Source organism: Nicotiana tabacum, chromosome 1 (assembly GCF_000715075.1).
Source record: "Nicotiana tabacum cultivar K326 chromosome 1, ASM71507v2, whole genome shotgun sequence".
Taxonomy (NCBI): domain Eukaryota; kingdom Viridiplantae; phylum Streptophyta; class Magnoliopsida; order Solanales; family Solanaceae; genus Nicotiana; species Nicotiana tabacum.
The window spans coordinates 36,114,979-36,137,977 of NC_134080.1; the positions used below are offsets into that span (position 1 = coordinate 36,114,979).

General features: G+C 36.8%; 2 protein-coding genes across 2 annotated transcripts; one reads left to right on the plus strand and one right to left on the minus strand.

Annotated features, from left to right (window-relative positions):
• Positions 1-231: 231 nt before the first annotated feature.
• LOC107805643 (ATP-dependent zinc metalloprotease FTSH, chloroplastic) lies at positions 232-3,930 on the plus strand. The gene is made up of 5 exons (XM_016629717.2): positions 232-1,855; positions 2,697-2,943; positions 3,034-3,217; positions 3,333-3,504; positions 3,606-3,930. Exons 1-5 carry the CDS (start codon positions 548-550, stop codon positions 3,825-3,827), a joined length of 2,133 nt encoding a protein of 710 aa, XP_016485203.1. The 5' UTR covers positions 232-547; the 3' UTR covers positions 3,828-3,930.
• LOC107799113 (serine/threonine-protein kinase BSK1) lies at positions 3,766-22,657 on the minus strand. The gene is made up of 9 exons (XM_075249848.1): positions 22,269-22,657; positions 21,589-21,724; positions 20,812-20,945; positions 20,539-20,644; positions 18,891-18,976; positions 5,932-6,120; positions 5,326-5,490; positions 5,129-5,242; positions 3,766-4,323 (listed from the first exon to the last, which is right to left on the minus strand). The coding sequence occupies exons 1-9, from the start codon at positions 22,587-22,589 to the stop codon at positions 4,069-4,071; spliced, it is 1,506 nt and encodes a 501-aa protein (XP_075105949.1). The 5' UTR covers positions 22,590-22,657; the 3' UTR covers positions 3,766-4,068.
• Positions 22,658-22,999: the final 342 nt, after the last annotated feature.

Genomic DNA, 22,999 nt, shown 5'->3' on the forward strand with positions numbered 1-22,999 from the left:
TTGTAGGGTTATAAAAGTTTTTCATTAAAGGTAGAATTATAAATTTAAGCTAAATTATTTTTAAATTTAAAAAAGGGTCATTCTTTTTGGAACGGACCAAAAAGAAAATAGACTCGTAGAAACGAGAGACTATTAAACGGGGGACTATTACCTATGTTGAACTACTACGTGTCCCCTCAGATTCTGTCTCCTAAAATATGAAAGTGAGAGTAGCTAATTCGAGTACACTTCGGCCTTTGTCTTTGTCTTGTCTGCGGGCTCCGCGCCTTCCATTTTTCTCAATTACAAGTCATAAAAATCAAACCAGCGACTGGATAACATTCAGAACACGTAAAGCAATCCAAACAACAACCAAATATATGGCTTCTATTCAAGATTCAAACTACTAGAACCAAAAATCAACTCAAAAACCTCCATCAATCTAAACTATTTCTACACTATCATTGTGTTCTTTCAACCCCAATTCCTTCAGTAAAAGAAATTCTCACAATATCTTAACCCCATATATAACTCAAACCTAAACAAAGCTTTTTTCCCACAACCAATTATGGCCAATTCTCTTCTCTCTTCCAACTTCTTTGGATCCCAAATCTTTGTTTCTCCTCCTACCCCCAAAACCACAAAGATATCTCATTTATACCCCAAAAGAAAGTTTTTTCCAGTCCCACAATCAATTCTTAACAAAAAACCCAATTCAGATAAAGTAAAGAATTTTCCTTCTGAAGCTGCTTTAGCTGCTCTCCTTTTCTCTTCAATAACGCCACAAGCCTTTGCTCTCGACAACACTACACCAACAGCTCCACCCCCTTCAGTGGTTCAAGCTGAAACACCTAAACCCAACCCTTTAAATCCATCTTCTTTTTCGCAAAATCTAATCTTGAATGCCCCAAAACCACAAGCTCAGTCAACTTCTGACATTCCAGATGGTTCTCAGTGGAGGTACAGTGAGTTCTTGAATGCAGTAAAAAAGGGTAAAGTTGAAAGGGTTAGATTTAGTAAAGATGGAAGTGTTTTACAGCTTACTGCAGTAGATGGCCGTAGAGCCAATGTAATTGTGCCTAATGATCCTGATTTGATTGATATCTTAGCTATGAATGGTGTTGATATATCTGTTTCTGAAGGTGAAGGTGGTAATGGTTTGTTTAGTGTTATTGGGAATTTGTTATTTCCCTTACTTGCTTTTGCTGGTTTGTTTTTCCTGTTCCGCCGGGCTCAGGGCGGGCCCGGTGGCCCAGGTGGACTTGGCGGGCCGATGGATTTTGGCCGGTCGAAGTCAAAGTTTCAAGAAGTGCCTGAAACTGGAGTGACATTTGCTGATGTTGCTGGTGCTGATCAGGCCAAGTTGGAGTTGCAAGAAGTTGTTGATTTCTTGAAAAATCCTGATAAGTATACTGCTTTAGGTGCTAAGATACCAAAAGGGTGTCTTTTGGTGGGACCACCTGGTACTGGTAAGACCCTTTTGGCTAGAGCAGTAGCTGGTGAGGCAGGTGTGCCATTTTTCTCATGTGCAGCATCAGAGTTTGTTGAGTTGTTTGTGGGTGTGGGAGCTTCTAGAGTAAGGGATTTGTTTGAGAAGGCGAAGTCGAAAGCGCCTTGTATTGTGTTTATTGATGAGATTGATGCTGTTGGAAGGCAAAGAGGGGCAGGGCTTGGAGGTGGAAATGATGAGAGAGAGCAGACTATTAATCAGCTCTTGACAGAAATGGATGGGTTCTCTGGAAATTCTGGAGTTATAGTTTTGGCTGCAACAAATAGACCAGATGTTCTTGATTCTGCCCTGTTGAGGCCCGGGAGGTTTGATCGCCAAGTGACTGTTGACAGACCTGATGTTGCTGGTAGAGTCAAGATTCTTCAGGTTAGTGAACTTCCAGCACTTCTGTATTGTTTACTCTTTGTAGTCTGTAACTTGAATCTCACCTAGTATAATGACAATATGGATATAAATGTTTGTCCAGATATTCTGCAATTCTATTTGGGCAATGTGGACTAACTACATTCTACATGCATTTGATGGTGTATATGTGTGGCTCACCTTTTTCCATGCTGTTTTAACATCTGCGGAAAAGAGCAACTAACCATCTTGTTCTGTACTTACAGGTTTATTGTTAGGAAAACTAATAAAAGAACAAAGAGTTATAGTGTTGCAATAGAATACTGTATGATTTTGAAATAGAAAATGCACATCATTTTTGAAAAATAATAAAAAAGATTTGATTGTAGAAGTCACTAGCAGGAAATATTACTGTCTATACCCCGATTTTACAAAAGGGTAAAGTATCAAATTTGCTGTTGTACTACCCGAAATTGAGCAAATTTGCGCTCCGCTAAAGAATTGGTCTAATACTAGGCCCACCATGTGGAGAGTTCCATTTTTTCCATTGACTCCTAGCAGAGCTCCAACTTGAGGATAATTTTAAACCATTGTCAAAAGTAGAGAAGTAAATTTGGACTTTTTTTCTCGAAGAATTTGGACATGTGGAGTTTATCCATTTCACATTGGAGCTCCGTTAATGGCAAGGGCAAATATGAGATGATTTGCTAACAACAAGAGTATAAGTGGACCAAAAGTATAACGGAGGGCAAAATTGAGCAATTTCGGACAGTACATGGCAAATTTGGACCCTTTCCTTTTGCAAATTCATGTATATTTCCTGCCTATTCTTTGTCTTACCAACTGATAACCCCTTTCTTGACAGGTCCACTCTAGAGGAAAGGCCCTTGCAAAGGATGTAGACTTTGACAAGATTGCTAGGAGAACACCAGGTTTTACTGGTGCAGATTTGCAAAACTTGATGAATGAAGCAGCCATCCTGGCAGCTAGGCGTGATCTTAAGGAAATAAGCAAAGATGAGATATCTGATGCTCTGGAACGAATAATTGCCGGACCAGAAAAGAAAAACGCCGTTGTCTCAGATGAGAAGAAGAAGCTGGTTGCTTACCATGGTATAAAAGCACTACCTGTCAATCGACCCTTTCTCGTGAACTATTTATACAACAGTCATTCTAAATAACATGTGTACATTTGGATTACAGAGGCTGGCCATGCTTTGGTTGGTGCACTCATGCCGGAGTATGATCCTGTTGCCAAAATCTCTATTATTCCTCGTGGCCAAGCTGGTGGTCTTACCTTCTTTGCCCCAAGTGAAGAGAGACTTGAGTCTGGCCTCTACAGCAGGAGCTACCTGGAGAATCAGATGGCAGTTGCACTTGGTGGAAGGTCAGTTTATAATAGCATGCTTAAGAATCTCATATATGAAAGTTTCTTTTCCCTTTGTAGTATTCTTTTTATCTGTCTATCTATTCTTACTTCCTGACTCTGTTTGCTTTTGCAGAGTTGCTGAGGAGGTCATTTTTGGGCAGGATAATGTAACAACTGGGGCATCTAATGATTTCATGCAAGTTTCACGAGTGGCAAGACAGATGGTTGAGAGGCTTGGGTTCAGCAAAAAGATTGGCCAAGTTGCCATTGGTGGAGGTGGAGGGAATCCTTTCTTGGGCCAGCAGGTACTCATTTTCTTGCAAACTTATCTGTCATAAATTGTTTCAGTGCACTAAAGAGTGTTGTTAACTAACCATGCCTTTTATTTGCATTTGTTACATAAAAGATGTCAACCCAGAAAGACTATTCCATGGCTACAGCCGACATTGTTGATGCTGAAGTAAGGGAATTGGTGGATAAAGCATACGCGAGGGCAACGCAAATAATCACAACTCACATTGACATCCTACACAAACTTGCTCAGCTGCTGATAGAGAAAGAAACTGTTGATGGTGAAGAGTTCATGAGCCTTTTCATCGATGGCAAGGCCGAGCTATATATTTCATAAGTCATCAATGTATCTTCAGTGCTAAGTTGTAAAAAATATTATACATACAAATGTACACATTGGAAATTATTTTAATTATTTTCACGAATTATAGTGAACAAACTGACATGAGAATCTACCAAGTCAGTAAATTAATCCTGAGGGTCTCAAACCAAATGATACAGGAGCTTGGTTAATATTGCGAAATCGCAAACAATTGATTGAACCAGGGCTACAAAAGGATGATACAGATTTGGCAGTATCAAGATCCTCTTCCACCTCGCTGCCTTTTTTCTTCTAGAGTTGCAGCCTCACTCAACATATCAGCTGCATCTTTGTGCATGTCTAACTTGGAAAGGGCAACTGCCTGCATGTAAAATGCTGTGGACCATTCTGGGTAGACACATTGTGCTTGCATTGCATCTCTAAGGGCCGCATCAGGTTGATCACACATAAGATAGCAAAGGCTTCTCCGAGCATAAACAGTTGGCGATACCATTGTTCCGACATCTATGAACTGCAATAAAGACAAGAAGATACAAGCATATATCCTTAATCTGAAGCATTCTTTAGTTGGTTCATGCTATCCAAATTTAAAAAAGCTAAGCAGGATACCACCATTGAATAAAAACTGAGCTAAATCTTACATGACTCAATAAGAGTAGAAGACATGAGCTATTGCTCAATGAACCACACTGGAAAAGCTTAGGGTGTAAACTATCAAACGCGTGAGAAATTTGTCCCTCTAAATAAGCAGCACACTAATTTTTTCCCTAAAAGTTGGTTTCTGTTATGCTAGATTATCAGCAGCACATGGAGTCCATTCATTGCGTAGACAAGTGGGCTACACAGAGTAACATGACCACGCCTAACAACAAGTTACCACCTTGATTAACAACACTATGTGCCTTATAGGATTAAGCGCACAGTTGTCACTCAAATGTGAAATAAAAAGCCCCAGACAGAAGCTCCTCCAGTTGAATGGTTGACTAAAGAGAGCATTGACACTGGTAGCGGTTTGAAGCATCTAAGGTTTTCAAACTTCGGAGAAAGACGCACAATACCCACCATTCCCACCCCCCCTGAATGGAACACCATGTACCATACAGGATGAGGCGCGCAGAAGTCACTTAAATGTGAGATAAAAGCCCAAGTCTCTCCAGTCGAATGGTTGAGTAAAGAGAGCATTGTCAATAGAATTGACGCATCGATTTTTTTTTTTTCCAAAATTCGGATACATTAAAAATTGGAGGATGCAAATGAAAGCATGCCACCTTCCATTCCGACCCCAAATTTGGTAACTTTTGTTGAGAAAGATGTACCTGAGAATAACAATCTATGGCCGTCTTGAATTCCTTGTCCCGAAATGCCAAGTCCCCACGCTTTCTCGCCTCTAACATATCCCTCATTTGTTGGGTCCATTCTTGGAAAGATAACTACATCAGTTGGTTCACCTCATCAATTTAAAGAGTGAACAGTAAAAACAGTTCTCAAGTCACATACTTGTCAGAAAAATTACCTCATTTGTTCCTTCGTCATCTTTGTAGTGTATCATCACCAAAATTTGATGGATGGCTGTGAGATCCATTCTTGAACAAGCATCGCCCATGGCAGAAAGGGGGTGCAGTGGGGTTGGAGGAGCTTCCTCATTCTTAGGAATTCCGAGCATCACATGAGATGCAACCTGAAAGCAGATGTCGGGAACACTTTCAACCTTCAGTAATGCTATTTGCCACAGTTGCTATTCATACGAAAAATAACATATGTGCATATATGCAAAAGAGACAAGAAGATAAGACTATCTCGAGGTTGAGGAGAAACGAGGAAAACAAGACCATATCCATAAGTTTTGGAAATTCTGCTAGCTGAAACCCAAAATAGCAAGTTTAGCAGCAATATAAGCTTCTTTATTTTCAACATGGTTTTCCAAATGAGAAGGCAGGAGAAGTTAGTGAACACACTGAGAACCAAAAAGTAAATTAGCTGGTAAACGATGGTGCATAGGTCAGAGGGCAGCATGACTCTTAACAAAGCCAAATATTCAAAATCACAATACTGAGACAACCTCTTTCTTAAAATACCAAAAGATTTGTTCTAAATAAGAAAGTAAAGAGAGAGGACTAACTTCAGGTTTACTTTGTAATGGACTGAGTGTTGTAACGAGATCTTTGATATTTGGTCGCTCCCTAGGTTCGTACTGCAAGCATCTTGAAGCCAGATCAAGAACCACAGTTGCCTCTTCTGTTGAGAAATTTCCCTCCAAATGTGAATCCATTAACAGAAGAATGTTTTTGCCCCGGATCATATCAAGTGCCTAACATGTAAAGGTATGAAATAAGCACATAAATCTCAAATTTGAAGTCAAAAACAAGATATGTTTTTGATTAGAAAACAGAGAGAGAAGAGTAAATACTGATTAGACACCTGTGCCAAAATGGAATTGCTCCTCTTCGGGGAAAAGGCAAAGGCATATATTATACGACTAAGTTAATATTATATGTATTCGCTCTTTTTTTCAGATGAATGAGGCGAAGGTAGATAAAATCCAAGGTGAAACATGCTTATCTAATACAGCTCCAATCTCCTATTCTTCCTGGTCTAATGTGCAAGTGTCCTGCTTAATTTTTGTCCAGCACTGGAAGATGATAAAAATGGCAGGCTCTAGCCCACATTGGAGTAAATTTGATTTTAGCGAATTCCAGTCAGCGCAACCTAAATTATTATAAACATAACAACGGTTTTAGTTATCCACTTATGCAGTAATCCAACTGCAAGAACCCCCAGCAGACTATGACAACACTAGCTCCAGCTAATAATTAATAAATTGTGTACTTCTACTCAGTATCTGAATATGAAGATAAGGCTGTATTGTGGTCCGGGACCGGCCCAGGACCGCGGGCCAAACGGGCCGGTTCAAGCGGGCCCGATCTCTAGTGGTGCATAAGCCTGTAGCGGGCCGGTCCAACCCAAATAGCCCGTGAGCCCGGGACCGGCAGGTGGGCCTGGGCCGGTTCAACCGGGCCCCAACGGCTATTTTTTTAAAAAAAAAAATTAAAATGACCAACGGTCAGATTTTTAAAATCTAGCCGTTGGCCATCAAAATTCAACCGTTTGGTACTTTAAAAAATAGCCATTTGGCCCCCAAGCTAGACCAAATGTTCCAACTCCTACTTCGTCTAGTTCGCAAGCATCTAAAAGAAATGCAGGCCTAAAAGCCCTTAGTTCTTGGACGGAGTTCAGGGGTTCTCAAGGTGATAATTTTGGAGATAGTTCACAACTAAATGAGCTTCAAGTTTATTTGTCGCAGAGACTTGAATCAGAGAATCCCGACGGCTCCTTCGATGTTTTGGAATGGTGGAAGGACAAACAAAAACACTACCCGGTTCTTTCAAGGATGGTTATAATGCTCCTTCGATAGTTTACAAGAAAGTGCCTTAGATAAAAAAAAATTATAAAAAATAGCCTATATATATAGGCTTTTTTTTTTAATTTTTTTTATCTAAGGCACTTTCTTGTAAGGCACTATATATATCTCTAATACATATAAACTATATATATATATAAGGCAATATATAATTATATATACACGTATACACTGCATCTTTTCTACCCTTAACTAGAGCCATACCTATATTATCAACACCATCGTCTATGGCAGTAGCATTAATAACTAAAGCCTTTTCTTCAACGGATAAATAATTATCCCACCAGCCACGAAGTTGGCCAGTAAAACCTGCAATAATCATTTTGCAAATAGTTCTATCTGTGTTCTTAACACTCTTACAGATAGTTGAGTACATAAGCATTCTATGTACAAGAATAGTTAACTGTCTATCAGTTAAGCCATCAAGATTCCATTCATAAATTTCGAAACCGCTATAAGACGTATTAGTCTGATTCCAGTCGCGTTCCTCAATTAACACAACTTGAGGAGTAAGACGGGGATAATAGTAAGTTTGCATCCTAGGCTTGTCAGCATACTTACTATTGGGTTTAACTAAACCTTTGAGTTTATTAAACTCTGACCATGTCTCAGTTTTATAATCAGAAACGGTCTCAATTCTATCAGCAAAATTTTGAGATAAATCAATTGGTCTAACATTCAAACCAGAAAGCTTTTTATCAAGGAGTTGTGCCAAGTCATCAAGAGATTTAAATTTAAAATCCTGAATCTCAGGAGGTCTTTGAACATGAGTAAGAATAGCTTGATCAACTGTTTTACTTCCTGAAGTGGAGGCAACATCAGTTGGTCCTTTCTTAATAGTCATTTCTTTTATTAAAACAGTCAAATCATCAAGTTTTTTATCAAGAGAACCGATATGTTCTCCTAAAATTTTTACATATAAACCCAAATAATTGTTTTGAGAAATTAATTGATTAATTTCTGCGATACTAATAGCCGCAATGTTATCATCAATAAATTTTTGAAAAGCAATGAAGGTAATACCAGTATTATTAGGTAAAATAAAGGGGGCCTGAGGAGGATAAATGGCTTTAGTAATATTACCACTCCCATCTTTATAAGATCTTTCTAGTACCTTTATATAAAGAGGCAAATAAGTTGTTATAAACCAAGGAACAAAATACATAATTTGATTATGCAAAGCACAAGTTTCATAAAATTCTTGAGAAATACTATTCAAATCATCTTTGCTATAAGCATCGAAAAACCACGTTTTAAACTGGCTCCATTTATCACTAAAAAATTCCTTTTGAATATATTTTCGTGCCCGAGAACCGGGGCTAAAATCAATTTGGTGTGGAATCATTAAGTACTATTGGGGTCGAAATCCATCTCGGATACAGAAGGAATATCCTTATCAGAAATATTATCATTGTCCTGAACAATATTTGTTTGAGGGTTAACTTTAACCCTTTCAACAGGCTTATTACTAACTTTACTAGTAATAGTGTGTAAAGAGGCTGCACGATTGCGAGCTGGACCGTAGACTGGTTCAACAGGAGAAATATGTTGAATAGCAGGTAGAAGTCTATGATTAGAGAACGAATGTCTATTATAAATAGTAGACTTATCATCAAATTGAATACAAATCCTACCATCCGGATTTTGAGTAACATGCAAAAATTCAGTATTTGACAAGTCGTTAGTAATCTGACTTGGGGATATAACCGAATTTAAAGTCCAGGTAGTTGGGAAATTAATTTCTTCTCACCTAATAGGTCTCCTAGTGGTGACCTTGGACTTTGCAAAATTGGTTTCTACCAGTATGGTCTGATCTGATGTATCGTATAACTTACATCAAGGATTCAAAGTAGATAATAATTTAAAATAAATCCTATAAGACAGACATATAAGTTCAGAATCAGGCGCATAATTATAACCATGCGTTTTCACATTTAAAGTCAAGGCATCAAGAATATTAACATAAGAAAGAGATAGTTGCAGATTGGGTTGAGTATTAAAATATACTGGACCATAGGCCACAGTAGATTCAATCGAACCCATCAGAGACTGTCTAAATTCAAATTTCTAGCATCTCTAAGAGCTGCCAAAAAGGTCTCTGGTAACCCTTTAAGGGTTAAAGATTTAAACGCAATTTGAATCATACCAATATGCAAGTAATGATAATGATGTTTGTATAAGTCAATATCGTGTTTGTTTAACAAACGAATAGTCTGTTCAGAAGAATTTAATGCCAAAGACTGTTCAGTCGTTTTTATCAATTGTTTTGAAGAAAGTTTATCAAACCAACCATAATCATAAATGGTTTTTATAGAAACTTTAGGAATCGTCCATTTATTTAACAAATCAAGGTTTTGAGGTATATCTACCTCTTCAAGTCTAGTACTTTTAGTACTTGTTTCTCCCAGATCCATTCCAAAAGCTTCATATCTATGTTGAATATTTCATATCTATTACATATTTACTATAAACAATTCCTAGGCTCTGATACCATTTTACGCCAGGATCTAATTGGTTGGCGGTAATCCGCACGGCCATCCAGGTCTAGCTGCTTTAGTACATTTAAAGGTTGACGGAAGACCGCACGACCAGTAAATTCGAAATATACTAGGATTTTATTATAGTTTTAATGGCTGTACGGAAGTCCTTTTTACCCAAGCAAGGGGCCTGTCTGATCCGATACATACTCTTATTGAGCCCATGTGTCGAGCGGTTCTAACTGTGAAAGAGGGCCCTTTTGACAACACAACTTCAGCGGACTATAATGTCACAGCTGGCTAGACGGAGCCACTAAGGCAAAGCCAATAAGAGTAATACCAGAGTCGATTGTGCCACCATCTTGGAACCAAGCCAAGAAACTATATTAAAATTCTTTTATATTTTGAAAGAGTCTGGATTCTTCATAGTTAATATGCAAGAGAAGTTAGTTTTTCAACATAGATATGAATCCGTTTAGCCGGACATAGTCACGGCTGGGGAGAGAAACAAAGTAATTAAATACTTATAAAAATTAAAATAAACAAATACCTTTAAGGCCGGGATGCAAGGCCCTGAGGATGGTGAACTGAACTTCGAAACTTTATTTACTTCAACTGATTTACAAAATGAAGAAGCTAAGAAGCTAAAAGTCTTTACAAGAGAGAGAGTTCTTAGAGAGGGTTTTTTTTTACAATGTTCTTCTTCAGATGAAGAGCTCCTCTATTTAAAGAAAGAATAAAAACATAAAGAATCTTTAAATAGTAAATTGGGTCCCACATCTGGGTCCCTATACAGTGTTTCTACTGTTGGGAATAGTGTATTTGGGTCCCTTATACAGTGTTTCTACTGTTGAGAATAGTGTATCTACTGTTGTGTGGGGTCTTTGGCGGCTTTTAGTCAAAGTCCTCTTCTGTCTAAATCTTCCATTTGTTGGAGGAAATTTTCCACCTTGTCCATGTTTTTGTCGGATAATATTACTTCCGGTTGTATTGGCTGGGAATCTTCTTCTGCGATATCATCGCCACTTGTTTCACTGTGCATTGATGTGTCTGACCTTTCAGTCTGGTTTATAGTTTGAAGTAGATTTCTTTTTACTTCTTCCAGATATTTATTTATTAATTGTGTTTTGTCTCCTTCTTGAACAGAGATTCTTCTAGCAATATGCCTGACTGAGCTGTCGTCAAATATTTTCTTCCGGGGAGTAGTCGAATATAATTGGATCTGTGCTGAAATGGAATCCAATAATTCTTGGTCATATAACAATTTTGTTTTGGGATCATTCTTCATCAACTTATCCCAAAAATTATTGTCGAAGACCCTGTATAAGCAAGGAATCTGTTCTTCAGTAAACCCCAATTCGGGGGTCCATTTGTGAATCCACGGAATAGAGAATTCGATGAAGAAGTATATCTGATCAATCTTTTCTAAATAACAGATATGATCTGTATGATATAAATCTGTTAAAAACGGAGAAATTTTTGTCCATTCTTTGTATAACTTAAGAAATGGCTCAAGCAAGATCTTTGTTGTGGGGCCGTGATGTGCCCACCAGTTCAGAAACCAATAGGGATAGGTTCTGCAAATATCTTTGCACATATTTTAATAAACCAAGTGTTTTTATGTCTATCATTGTTGTAATATAATACTCTATCAAATGTCTGGATATAATCCCAGTAAGTAAAATTCATGGGTGATTTATTAAGGCTTATTGATAATACTTTCTCTCTAACTGATGTAGCAATGATTGATAATGGAGCAGATGTAAGTTGTATTCAAGAGGGTCTTGTTCCTACTAAATATTTTCAAAAGACCACTCATTTGGTAAAATCTGCTTCTGGTCATGCTTTAGATATAGAGTATAAATTACCAAATACTCGTATTTGCCAAAATAGAGTTTGTATTCCTCATTTCTTCTCTTTAGTAAAAAACCAGTTATACCCTCCGATTATACTTGGAACCCCTTTTATTAATGCTATTTACCCTTTTAATAACATAGATGCACAGGGTTTTTCTGCTACTTATCAAGATAAAGAGATAAGTTATTCTTTTGTTACAGATCCCGTAACTAGAGATATTAACGCCTTGATTAATATGAAACAAAGGCATGTTGATTCTTTACAATTAGAAATATTGAGCATGAATATATTCGATACTTTACAATCTGCTAAGGTTCAGCAAAAGATTAAATTGATTGCTGAACAGATGGTTGTTGATGTTTGCGCCGATCACCCTAGTGCCTTTTGGAACCGAAAAAGGCATATTGTAACTCTTCCTTACGAAGAAAACTTCTCCGAGGATGATATCCCTACTAAATCACGACCTTGCCAGATGAATGCTGAATTAGTCGAATTCTGCAAAAACGAGATTGACAACTTGTTACAAAAGGGTTTGATAAAACCCTCAAAATCTCCTTGGTCATGTTCTGCCTTTTATGTTAATAATGCTGCAGAAAAGGAACGTGGTATTCCTAGATTAGTTATAAATTACAAACCGTTGAATAAACATCTGAAATGGATTAGATATCCTACCCCCAATAAAAGGGACTTTCTATCTAGATTATATGACGCCAATATATTTTCAAAATTCAATTTAAAATCTGGATATTGGCAAATTCAAATTTTCAAAGAGCATACTTATAGAACTGCTTTTAATGTTCCATTTGGTCAATATGAATTGGAATGTCATGCCATTTGGTTTAAAAAATGTCCCTTCTGAATTTCAGAAAATTATGAATGATATTTTTAACCCTTATCTAGATTTTATCATCGTTTATATTGACGACATACTAGTATTTTCTAAAACATTAGAGATGCATATTAAGCATCTTGATATTTTTAAGAAAATTGTAATACAAAACGGTTTAGTAATTTCTAAACCAAAAATGAGTCTATTCCAAACAAATGTTCGATTTTTAGGTCATAATATTTGCCAAGGAAAAATTACCCCGATACAAAGATCGATTGATTTTGCCTCAAAATTTCCTGATGTTATTACTGACAGGACTCAATTACAAAGATTTTTGGGAAATTTGAATTATATATCTCCTTTCTACAAAAGTTTATCTAGTGATCTAGCCCCTCTATACGACAGGCTGAAAAAGGATCATAAGCAGCCTTGGACTGACCAGCATACTGCGTTAGTCAAAAGTATTAAACAGCGTGTTTAAGTCTTTACCTTGCTTAACTCTTGCTAATCCTACATGGCAAAAAATTATTGAGACTGATGCGTCCAACGTTGGCTACGGTGGGATTTTAAAACAAGTGAATCCCAACAATAAGAGTGAATACCTGATAAGATTTCACTCTGGTAAATGGACCGAAGCCCAGAAGAAATATGCTATTGTGGCTCATGAAATGTTAACTATTGTTAAATGTGTTTTAAAATTTCAAGACGATTTATATAATCAAAAATTTTTAATAAAAACTGATGCTCAATCTGTTAAATATATGTTTGACAAAGATTTCAAACATGATGCGTCTAAATTAATATTTGCTAGATGGCAAGCTCAACTGGCGCCTTTTGACTTTGAAATTCAATACAAAAAGGAATTGATAATTCCCTTCCGGATTTCTTATCCCGAGAATACCTTGATTAATTATGAATTTCTATACGACTTTTCTAGATGAAGAATTATTAATTACTATCCTTAATGTGGTTAGGTTAAATCGAGATCTACAAAGTCACATAATTGAATTGATAATTGGAGATATCGTTGATAACCTGATTGAAAATAATTTTTCTATTCATGATTATGCTGAAATTGTTAGGGATAACATGTTGGATTACCTCTTCTCAGAATAAATTGACTTGTTATTTATGCAGAATGGATCCTTCATGGGCCACCAGAGGCAGAGGTAGGGGAAGATCTTCCCCTAGCAGATCATATTCTCAAGGATCGTCATACGGATCCTCGTCAAATTCTCCGGTGATACAAGCAGGAAAAAAGAGTTTAATAAACTCAAAAATATTTCATAAAGGAGATTCCTCATCAAGTCCGTCTATACGGATGATATTCCAGAAGATAATCCATTATACGGTCATCTACAGGCATATTTGGCCGCCAAAAAGCAAAGTAATACATTTGCTTCAATCACTAGAGAAGAGGACAACGATGATATCAAGTCCTACGAAAAATTACCAAAGAAAGAAATAATATTTCTCCTAGAAAACTCTGAGATTCAGCGAAAGGATGAACCACGGAAGATATTCCAGAGATACCTAATTAATGGGTTATACTACCCGGGTGAATCATATAAAACCCGCGCTTATTATGAGACCATCCTCATCAGCACAGGTAGTGCAGAATTCCAGCACTTTTCCGGTTATAACACAAAGAACGTTTATAAATTCTCAAAAATTATTATCAAGCAGATTATATCTGTTGAAGAATGGAGGATATCCACAATGAAAGAGAGGCAGATAAGCCTTAATAAATCACCCATGAATTTTACTTACTGGGATTATATCCAGGCATTTGATAGAGTATTATATTACAACAATGATAGACATAAACACACTTGGTTTATTAAAATATGTGCAAAGATATTTGCAGAACCTATCCCTAATTGGTTTCTGAACTGGTGGGCACATCACGGCCCCACAACAAAGATCTTGCCTGAGCCATTTCTTAAGTTATACAAAGAATGGACAAAAATTTCTCCGTTCTTAACAGATTTATATCATACAGATCATATCTGTTATTTAGAAAAGATTGATCAGATATACTTCTTCATTGAATTCTCTATTCCGTGGATTCACAAATGGACCCACGAATTGGGGTTTACTGAAGAACAGATTCCTTGCTTATACAGGGTCTTCGACAATAATTTTTGGGATAAGTTGATGAAGAATGATCCCAAAACAAAATTGTTATATGACCAAGAATTATTGGATTCCATTTCAGCACAGATCCAATTATATTCGACTACTCCCCAGAAGAAAATATTTGACGACAGCTCAGTCAGGCATATTGCTAGAAGAATCTCTGTTCAAGAAGGAGACAAGACACAATTAATAAATAAATATCTGGAAGAAGTAAAAAAAAATCTACTTCAAACTATAAACCAGACTGAAAGGTCAGACACATCAATGCACAATGAAACAAGTGGCGATGATATCGCAGAAGAAGATTCCCAGCCAATACAACCGGAAGTAATATTATCCGACAAAAACATGGACAAGGTGGAAAATTTCCTCCAACAAAGGGAAGATTTAGACAGAAGAGGACTTTGACTAAAAGCCGCCAAAGACCCCACACAACAGTATATACACTGTTCTCAACAGTAGAAACACTGTATAAGGGACTCAAATACACTATTCCCAACAGTAGAAACACTGTATAGGGACCCAGATGTGGGACCCAATTTACTATTTAAAAATTCTTTATGTTTTTATTCTTTCTTTAAATAGAGGAGCTCTTCATCTGAAGAACAACATTGTAAAAAAAACCTCTCTCTAAGAACTCTCTCTCTCTTGTAAAGACTTTTAGCTTCTTAGCTTCTTCATTTTGTAAATCAGTTGAAGTAAATAAAGTTTCGAAGTTCAGTTCACCATCTTCAGGGCCTTGCATCTCGGCCTTAAAGGTATTTGTTTATTTTAATTTTTATAAGTATTTAATTATTTTGTTTCTCTCCCCAGCCGTGACTATGTCCGACTAAACGGATTCATATCTATGTTGAAAAACTAACTTCTCTTGCATATTAACTATGAAGAATCCAGACTCTTTCAAAATATAAAAGAATTTTAATATAGTTTCTTGGCTTGGTTCCAAGATGGTGGCACAGTCGACTCTGGTATTACTCTTATTGGCTTTGCCTTAGTAGCTCCGTCTAGCCAGCTGTGACATTATAGCCCGCTGAAGTTGTGTTGTCTAAAGGGCCCTCTTTCACAGTTAGAACCGCTCGACACATGGGCTCAATAAGAGTATGTATCGGATACACCCTTATATATACATATTATATATATATATATTTATATAGCTATATATAAGCAATTTATACTAGTATATACATATATAGTTTACAAGAAAGTGCCTTGGATAATTTTTTTTTAAATAATAATAAAATATATATATATGTGTATATATATATATATGTGTGTGTATATATATATATATATATGTGTGTGTGTGTGTGTATATATATATATATATACATACATACACACACACATATATAAGGCACTATATATATCTCTAATATATATATATACATACATATATATAAGGCAATATATATTACATAAGGCAATATATAATTATATATACACATAATACACCCTTATATATACATACTATACATACTATATATACTATATATATTTATATAGCTATATATAAGCAATTTATACTAGTATATACATATATAGTTTACAAGAAAGTGCCTTAGATAAAATAAAATTAAAAAAAATAGCCCGGAACGAAAAATCCCGTTAGGCCCGTTTAGGCCCGCGGGCCCGCCCCATTTAGCCCGGGACCATGTGGGCTTAGGACCACCGTGGGCCGGTTCCACACATTGGGAACGTTTGGCCCGGGACCGCCTCAGCCCGGCCCGCCTAAAGCCCGGGCCCGTTTGGCCCGGGCCCGGACCACAATACAGCCTTATATGAAGACATTGGTGTAAGTATGTAAATGAGGTTTCAATAATCTTAACCTCAAAAAAAGGAGTCAGAACTCAGTATGAAACCTCTAATATCCCAATTTCACCCGATGGATAGCCAAGTTCCAAGGGAATGGAAGCAAATAAATGTTTTAGAGCACCAAAGACCATAATGATAGATCTCCAATAAAATTGAGAATCTCCAAAGAACAAAATGATTATTTTGTTGGTTTGGTTGGGAAGAAGGGGGGGGGGGTCTCTACGGTCTTTTGGGCCTTCTCACTATAAATATTTGTCCAAACTTGTAAAAGTTGCATGCCTTGCCCGTGATTAATTGTAACAGCATTTGCATGGAAATGGGCAAGTTAAGGTGAAGGTAACTAGGGAGACATGAAATTCCACTCACCATATAGACCCTTTTCATTGATCAATATAAAAGTAAGAAAGCCAAGTCAGATCAAAAGGCCTGTCACAAAGATCGGTAATATTTTTAATGAGACACAAGGCCAATGTATATTCTAAAGTTAGCTTATTATTTTGGGGAACAGGCCACAAAAATGAAAAAGGAAAAGATACATCAATGACTTGGTATAATAGTTCGATATATATATATATATATATATATCACCATGTTTCCATAATATAGACAATTTGATTATCTCCAACAATCCAAAAAGCAGAGATGGTTTCTGCAACCGAAAGACCATTCCTATTCAAGTGAAGTGGTAGAAAGAAGAATGTTACTTGGTATTACTTAACTTTTTCTTCCTCCACTTTTGAAAAACAAAAGTTACCAGTGTCCGTGTCAACTTGAGCATACCACAACTAATCCACAGGACTAGTTGCTATAGCACACAAGCACAGATGTTGGATAAACCTACCCACCAAGGATGGGAAAGGTGCGCTCACATTGATTGTGCTACACTAGGTATTCAAAATGATCTGATATACTTCCCTAAAATGGAATAATATCATAAATACCAGCTTACTTCATGATGATACCGCACCGGCGCACCCAGATAAGAGTAAAGATATTCTGCTAAGTTGATTCCAACACAAAACTAAACAAATTGAAGAGGAAGATAAAGAATGTTTTGGAACGTGCTCTCCAAGGCACATGTTACATCAGTAATTGGTGTGGTGAAAAAACTATTTTTAAAAAAAGAACAGGTTCAAGCAGAGCGGAGTAGATAGAGGATATATATTGCTGATTGGGATTTAGGCTTAGTTGGTGTATGCATTCCTGCGCCTTTCCTCCTGAACATTCTACTGGAGAACAATAAGGGCATTGAGCAGCACTGACGTCATTCCCCCAATCCTCATTGATCCTTTTGACAATTCCATGCAGCTTATGATTCTTCTAGCCGCTGTAATTTGTGCATTTTGTCCATTACTGAGTACATGAGAGAGCTGGGATAGATTTTTGCACTACACTTTGGATGCATAAGTTGATTAGGGAGTATGCCTAGCAATGGTGGCTAGAAGAAGAGGGGCCTGGAAAGTTTCTTGGCAGCCTGGAATTATTGACAAGAGAGGGAAATAAAAGATCCTTCTTTCTATTCAGGAAAACCGTAAAGAATGTTTTAGTTAGGTTCACTTTAAGTTACAATTTTGATTTTATATTGCTGCCGGGTACTAGGACATAACCCTTGATAGGGAGGTGTGGAGGTCAAGGATTATAGTAGGGTACGTGGTAGATTGTTCATACCAGTAGGATTAGTACGCACAACGCGATGGTAGTAGGTTTCTATGACTACCCGTCATTTTCTTTCATTTTGATCATTTTATTATCGTGTTGTTTTTATGCTGCTTTTACATGGCCTTTTGGTGTTGTCCCTCATTGTCTATCTTTTAATTAATGTGGTGCTTATGTTTTCTTGAGCCGAGGGTCTATTGGAAACAGTCTCTCTACCTTCAGGTAAGATCTGCGTACAAACTACCCTCCCCAGACCCCACGATGTGGGATAATATTGGGTATGTTGTTGTTGTTGTTATTGCTACCAGGTACTAGAGTCAAAGTCATTTTGGAAATTTTGGTTTGGCTAACTCAATCTGAAGTGAATTTTCCCTGATAACTCCTTAGCTAACTTATTAGATATTTACCCATTTTGCGTAATCCCACTGGGTCCCGAAGCTGGTAGCTCGCAAGTAACCATATAACATTTCAGTTTAATGTTGGTGAAAGACTTCACGTTGAAGTTTTTGAGGCCTTTTGTTGTTTCTTGAGTGTTCATGAAGCATCACCTCAGGCAGTTGTTCCTAGGCAATTCCGGTTGAGTTCCCAGTGTATTATTCACTTCACTGTTCACAGGTACCAAACAGCCCTATGCCTCTTTCTTCCCATAATCTTTCATTCTCGAAATCAGTACCCATCTGTGGTCTTAGCCCAAATACTTCTCTGATATTTGAACCTCAAGGTCCCACAAAAGCCCTCAAACAACAATCTTCTCTCTAACAAGTTTTCTTTTCTTTCATAAAAGAGAACTAGAGAAGTCTAAATGGGTCATGCGGTAGGACCACCGACATAACATTACAGGGAATGTATTTAACTTACTCATCAAACGTGAAAGGAATTTAGAAACTTACATGACCAGGAGGGATATGCTTTCCACTTAGGAGGTCCAAGAGGACTGTCCCAAAACTGAAAACAACACTTTCTGGAGTAACTCTCCCTGCAAAAGAAATGACAGTTTTAACAAAAACTTTCCATCTCCTAATAGCACTTAGATACTGAAATGATAGTATATAGAACACGGAGATATCAACAAAATCTCTCATGCAAGCCCGTAACAATCTCTTGCAATATTTTTTAGTTGAAAGGATTACGTCCAGATAAGTTCAGCATCTTCTCCTCCCCCTCCCCTTCCCCCTCTCAAAACCCATCCAACATCTAACAAAAGAAGATAAGCACACAAGATGGTAGGATAAGTACACGAAAATTAAGGATCATACTTTCAACGATTACAAAATTCTAGGCACTCGGATAGTGATAGCATATTGCCTTAGAACGGTACGGTACGAAAACGATACCATAGCCCTCCCCAATATCAACTTCCAGCTAATGATGCCAGATACTTCCAGATTATCAAGCAAGGTTCTTGCCATAAGAAATAAACTGTTCATTTGGCAATGTCCGTCAAAGAGTTAAAGGAAAATTCCCCGTACATTCGATTGATAGAGTTGCAAACATCACAGAAAATCAATTGAAAATTTATTCACTGTTGCTTTTTCCTTGGGATTAAAGAGAGAGATCCTTACTTACGTTACAGCATTTCCATCTCATTTTAGTTGAACATCTAAATAAGTAGCCATCAGCAAATGTGGCATGCAGTTCAGTTGAGGCGTCTTATTTATGCTAACTATACCAAATTACATGAATGACAAAGGCACTGGCTAATATTTTCTTCATGTTATTTTTTTTTTATTTTACTTGCAGTGTCATTGAGCATTTCTTTTTAAAGATCTCCATTCTACTTTTGCTTGATCTATTCAAGAGCCGTGACAACTCAGTTCCATTTGTAAATCAGTCTTCAGGATTTAAATATTAGGCTCGCTTCCCACGGGGAGTTTCATATGCAAGATCAGAAGGTGGCAGATCTAGGCGCTTTCTCAACAAATAATGAGCAGAATACGGATCTTAAAGGAAGTTGCGGCTTCAAGTTCTTTTTTTATAAAATAACAATGGCATTCCAATTAGCTTGTGTGTACCTCGACTAATTTTATGGGATACCTGCTACCTCGCACGAGCACAGGTACCAGATAACTCTACATATCAAGGCTTGGACAGATGGAAAGAAATCACCTACTGTTTTTGCCTTCGCTGGGTTCTCAACCGACTTCACTGACCACAAAGCCACACCTTGGGTGCATAACGGCTTCAATTTCTTCTATGCTATGGATTTGAAATAATCTGGAGATATTTCATATGCCGCTGGAGCAAAGATTAATTCTGGCCATCAAGGACTTAAGACGTTTATCTTGGTTTATGTTCATTCATTCATGAGCCGAGAACAAAAGTACTCCATGCTTTTTCATATAAACACGTGTAGTGGTTTTCTTTTTCAAAATCCCACCAGCCAACATTGATAAATCATATTACCTATCAGTTAGTTTGGTCCAAGACCCAACTATCACGAAATCTAACATCGTTATTGTACACATGGAAGTAATGGTTAAGGGAAAAAATTATAAAACTGGCAACAAATGCAAGGAAAAAAAAGAATGGAAAGCTTACCATTTCTTAAGTACTCAGGAGGTGTATAAGCAAGGTTTGTACTGTAACTTTTACCATCCCTGCTATTTTTCATCAGCCCAAAACAAGAAAGACAGGGATCGCCATTCTGTCCAAACATTTTACCAAGTTAACATTGCACAAATAACCCATAAAGTCCCACTAAACTAAATTGTCCAGGGGAAAAAAAGGAAGGTGGATGAAATGGGATAGCTATCACCCTAGGGAGTGAATAAAAAATTTCAAGCACAAAAAAGAAGAGGTCCAGCAGAACACCTCATCGAAGAGAACCCTATATGCGTTCAAATCATGGTATAATGGTCGACCTTCACTGCTACAATAATTCAATGCCTCAGCAATATATAAAGCCACTCTTAAACGCATGGCCCATTCAAGCGTTTGATTTTCCCCTACATAGAAGCAAACAAGCAACTCTGAAGCCATAAGTTCTAAGATACTTTATCAGATAAATGAGGGACAAATTATGTAAATTCAGGACAGACCATCAAGCCATACAAAGCATGCAAAAGCTAGAAGTTTAATTCAAGTTATAAAAGATGGTGTAACAACAACTCAAGCAAGCAAAACATACAGCATAAACGTGTGCTAAGAGAGCTAAACACACACATATTAGCACAAATCTGAAGCTCTCCGAATACCTCTTTCCTATTTTCAATCCTAAAGGAAATCTGTCCTACTAGTTAATCGTATATAGGTTTGTTAATAGGCTTTGGTGGTTAAGAAAATCTAACAAGCATCTCTTTGTGATAACATGCCAAACAACCCTTTTGTTCCTTTAATAAGTTAAATGCTATTAAGGAGAAAAATAGCCAAGACATTAGTCGGTATAAACCACAAAATCAAGTCAATATTTTGCAAACACTTATTAAACAGATGCAGTAACTGTTAACTTGTTATCTTTCCAACAGTGAGCAATCAAATAATCTTGTGGTTTCTCTTATCTATGAAAGAAGAGCATCAGCATTGAAGTTCCAATCTCAGCATAAATACAGAAGTGAAAAAATTAACAACTTTGCAACAAGATAAACATACAGTGAAACAGATGTTTTGCAAGTGTATCGTTGGGCATATATTCAGCTACAAGCAGTCTCTCATCACCATCGCAGCAGTAACCTATCAAATTGGCGACCCTTCTATGTCTCAACTTCCCAACACCCCAAGCTTCATCCTACAACACACCATCAAACAAAAAACACAAACCCCATTAGAAAGTCTCAAAAGAAGGGGGAAAATATGAGCGCATCTGTTAAACAAGAAAACTTTTGTGAAAAATGCTATAACAAACTCATTTTTCATAACCAAGTTATTACCTTTATTCAATTCAAGGTAGCCAAACTATGCAAATAATTTTCAAAACATTTTTATTTTGCATACCAGTAATTCTTCAAGAAGTCATTTTTCGGGGAAAAAAAAACATCTCTCCTTTAAAAACACATTTTTCCACGATTCAAATTAATCAAACATTGGAATATGATTTTATCAAGCAAAACAATGTCTACAAAAACAATTTTTTTTTCATACCAAAAGAAGTCCATTTTTTCCACTTGGAGGGGAAACTTTAAAAAACACTCTTTCCCGAATAAAGGTAATCAAACATTGGAATATTGAAATTATCAAGCAAAACAATGTCTAAAAACACATTTTTCGCCATATCAAACATAATTTAATAGGAAACAGTAAAAATTAAATCAGAAGTAGAGGGCATAAAATACCGCGAATTGTTTAGGATCAGGCCAGGCTAATTTAGTAAATTTCTTAACAGCGATCCACCGGCGATTCTGTAGACGACCTTTATAAACCACATTCGGCGCCTTTTCGCCGCTTTCAGAAACTATAAATTCGGAGCTGAAGTTATTAGTAGCTGTTTTCAGCTCAGCTAATGAAAACTCAGAGAAGGCAGGTACGCCGCCGTCAGACACGGCGGCAGCTGCGGCGGTAGTGCCGTTAGAGAAACGAGGAGGTTTGTGGGTGTGAACATGGCGGTGGTCGGAGGTAGGGTCTTTGGAGCTCAAAGAAGAGTGCCAACACCCCATTGGAGCTTTTACACACAACACGAACGAAGTCTGTAATTTCCTTTAAAGACTGACTTTCAGTTGAAAGGCATATGACCAAATGGGACTATTATTGTAAGAATACTAATTTTGTCTTGGGAAGGAAAAAGATTAACACATGTAAATATTCCAAATTGCAATTTCTTTTTAAATCTTGTCCTAAAAAGAAAAAAAAATTATTTAAAAAATAATTTAATAATAATCTTTTTGTTTTATCTAATTAGATAATTTATAATTACATAAATATATATAATTTATTTTAAATTATAAAATTGCAATTTTTAATAAATTTTGTATGCAGTTAAATTGCATCATATAAAATGAGACGAAAAGAATAGTATAACTTATTTCATGATTTTGCTTTTGTAGTTTTTGGGGCTGAGATGTTAAAT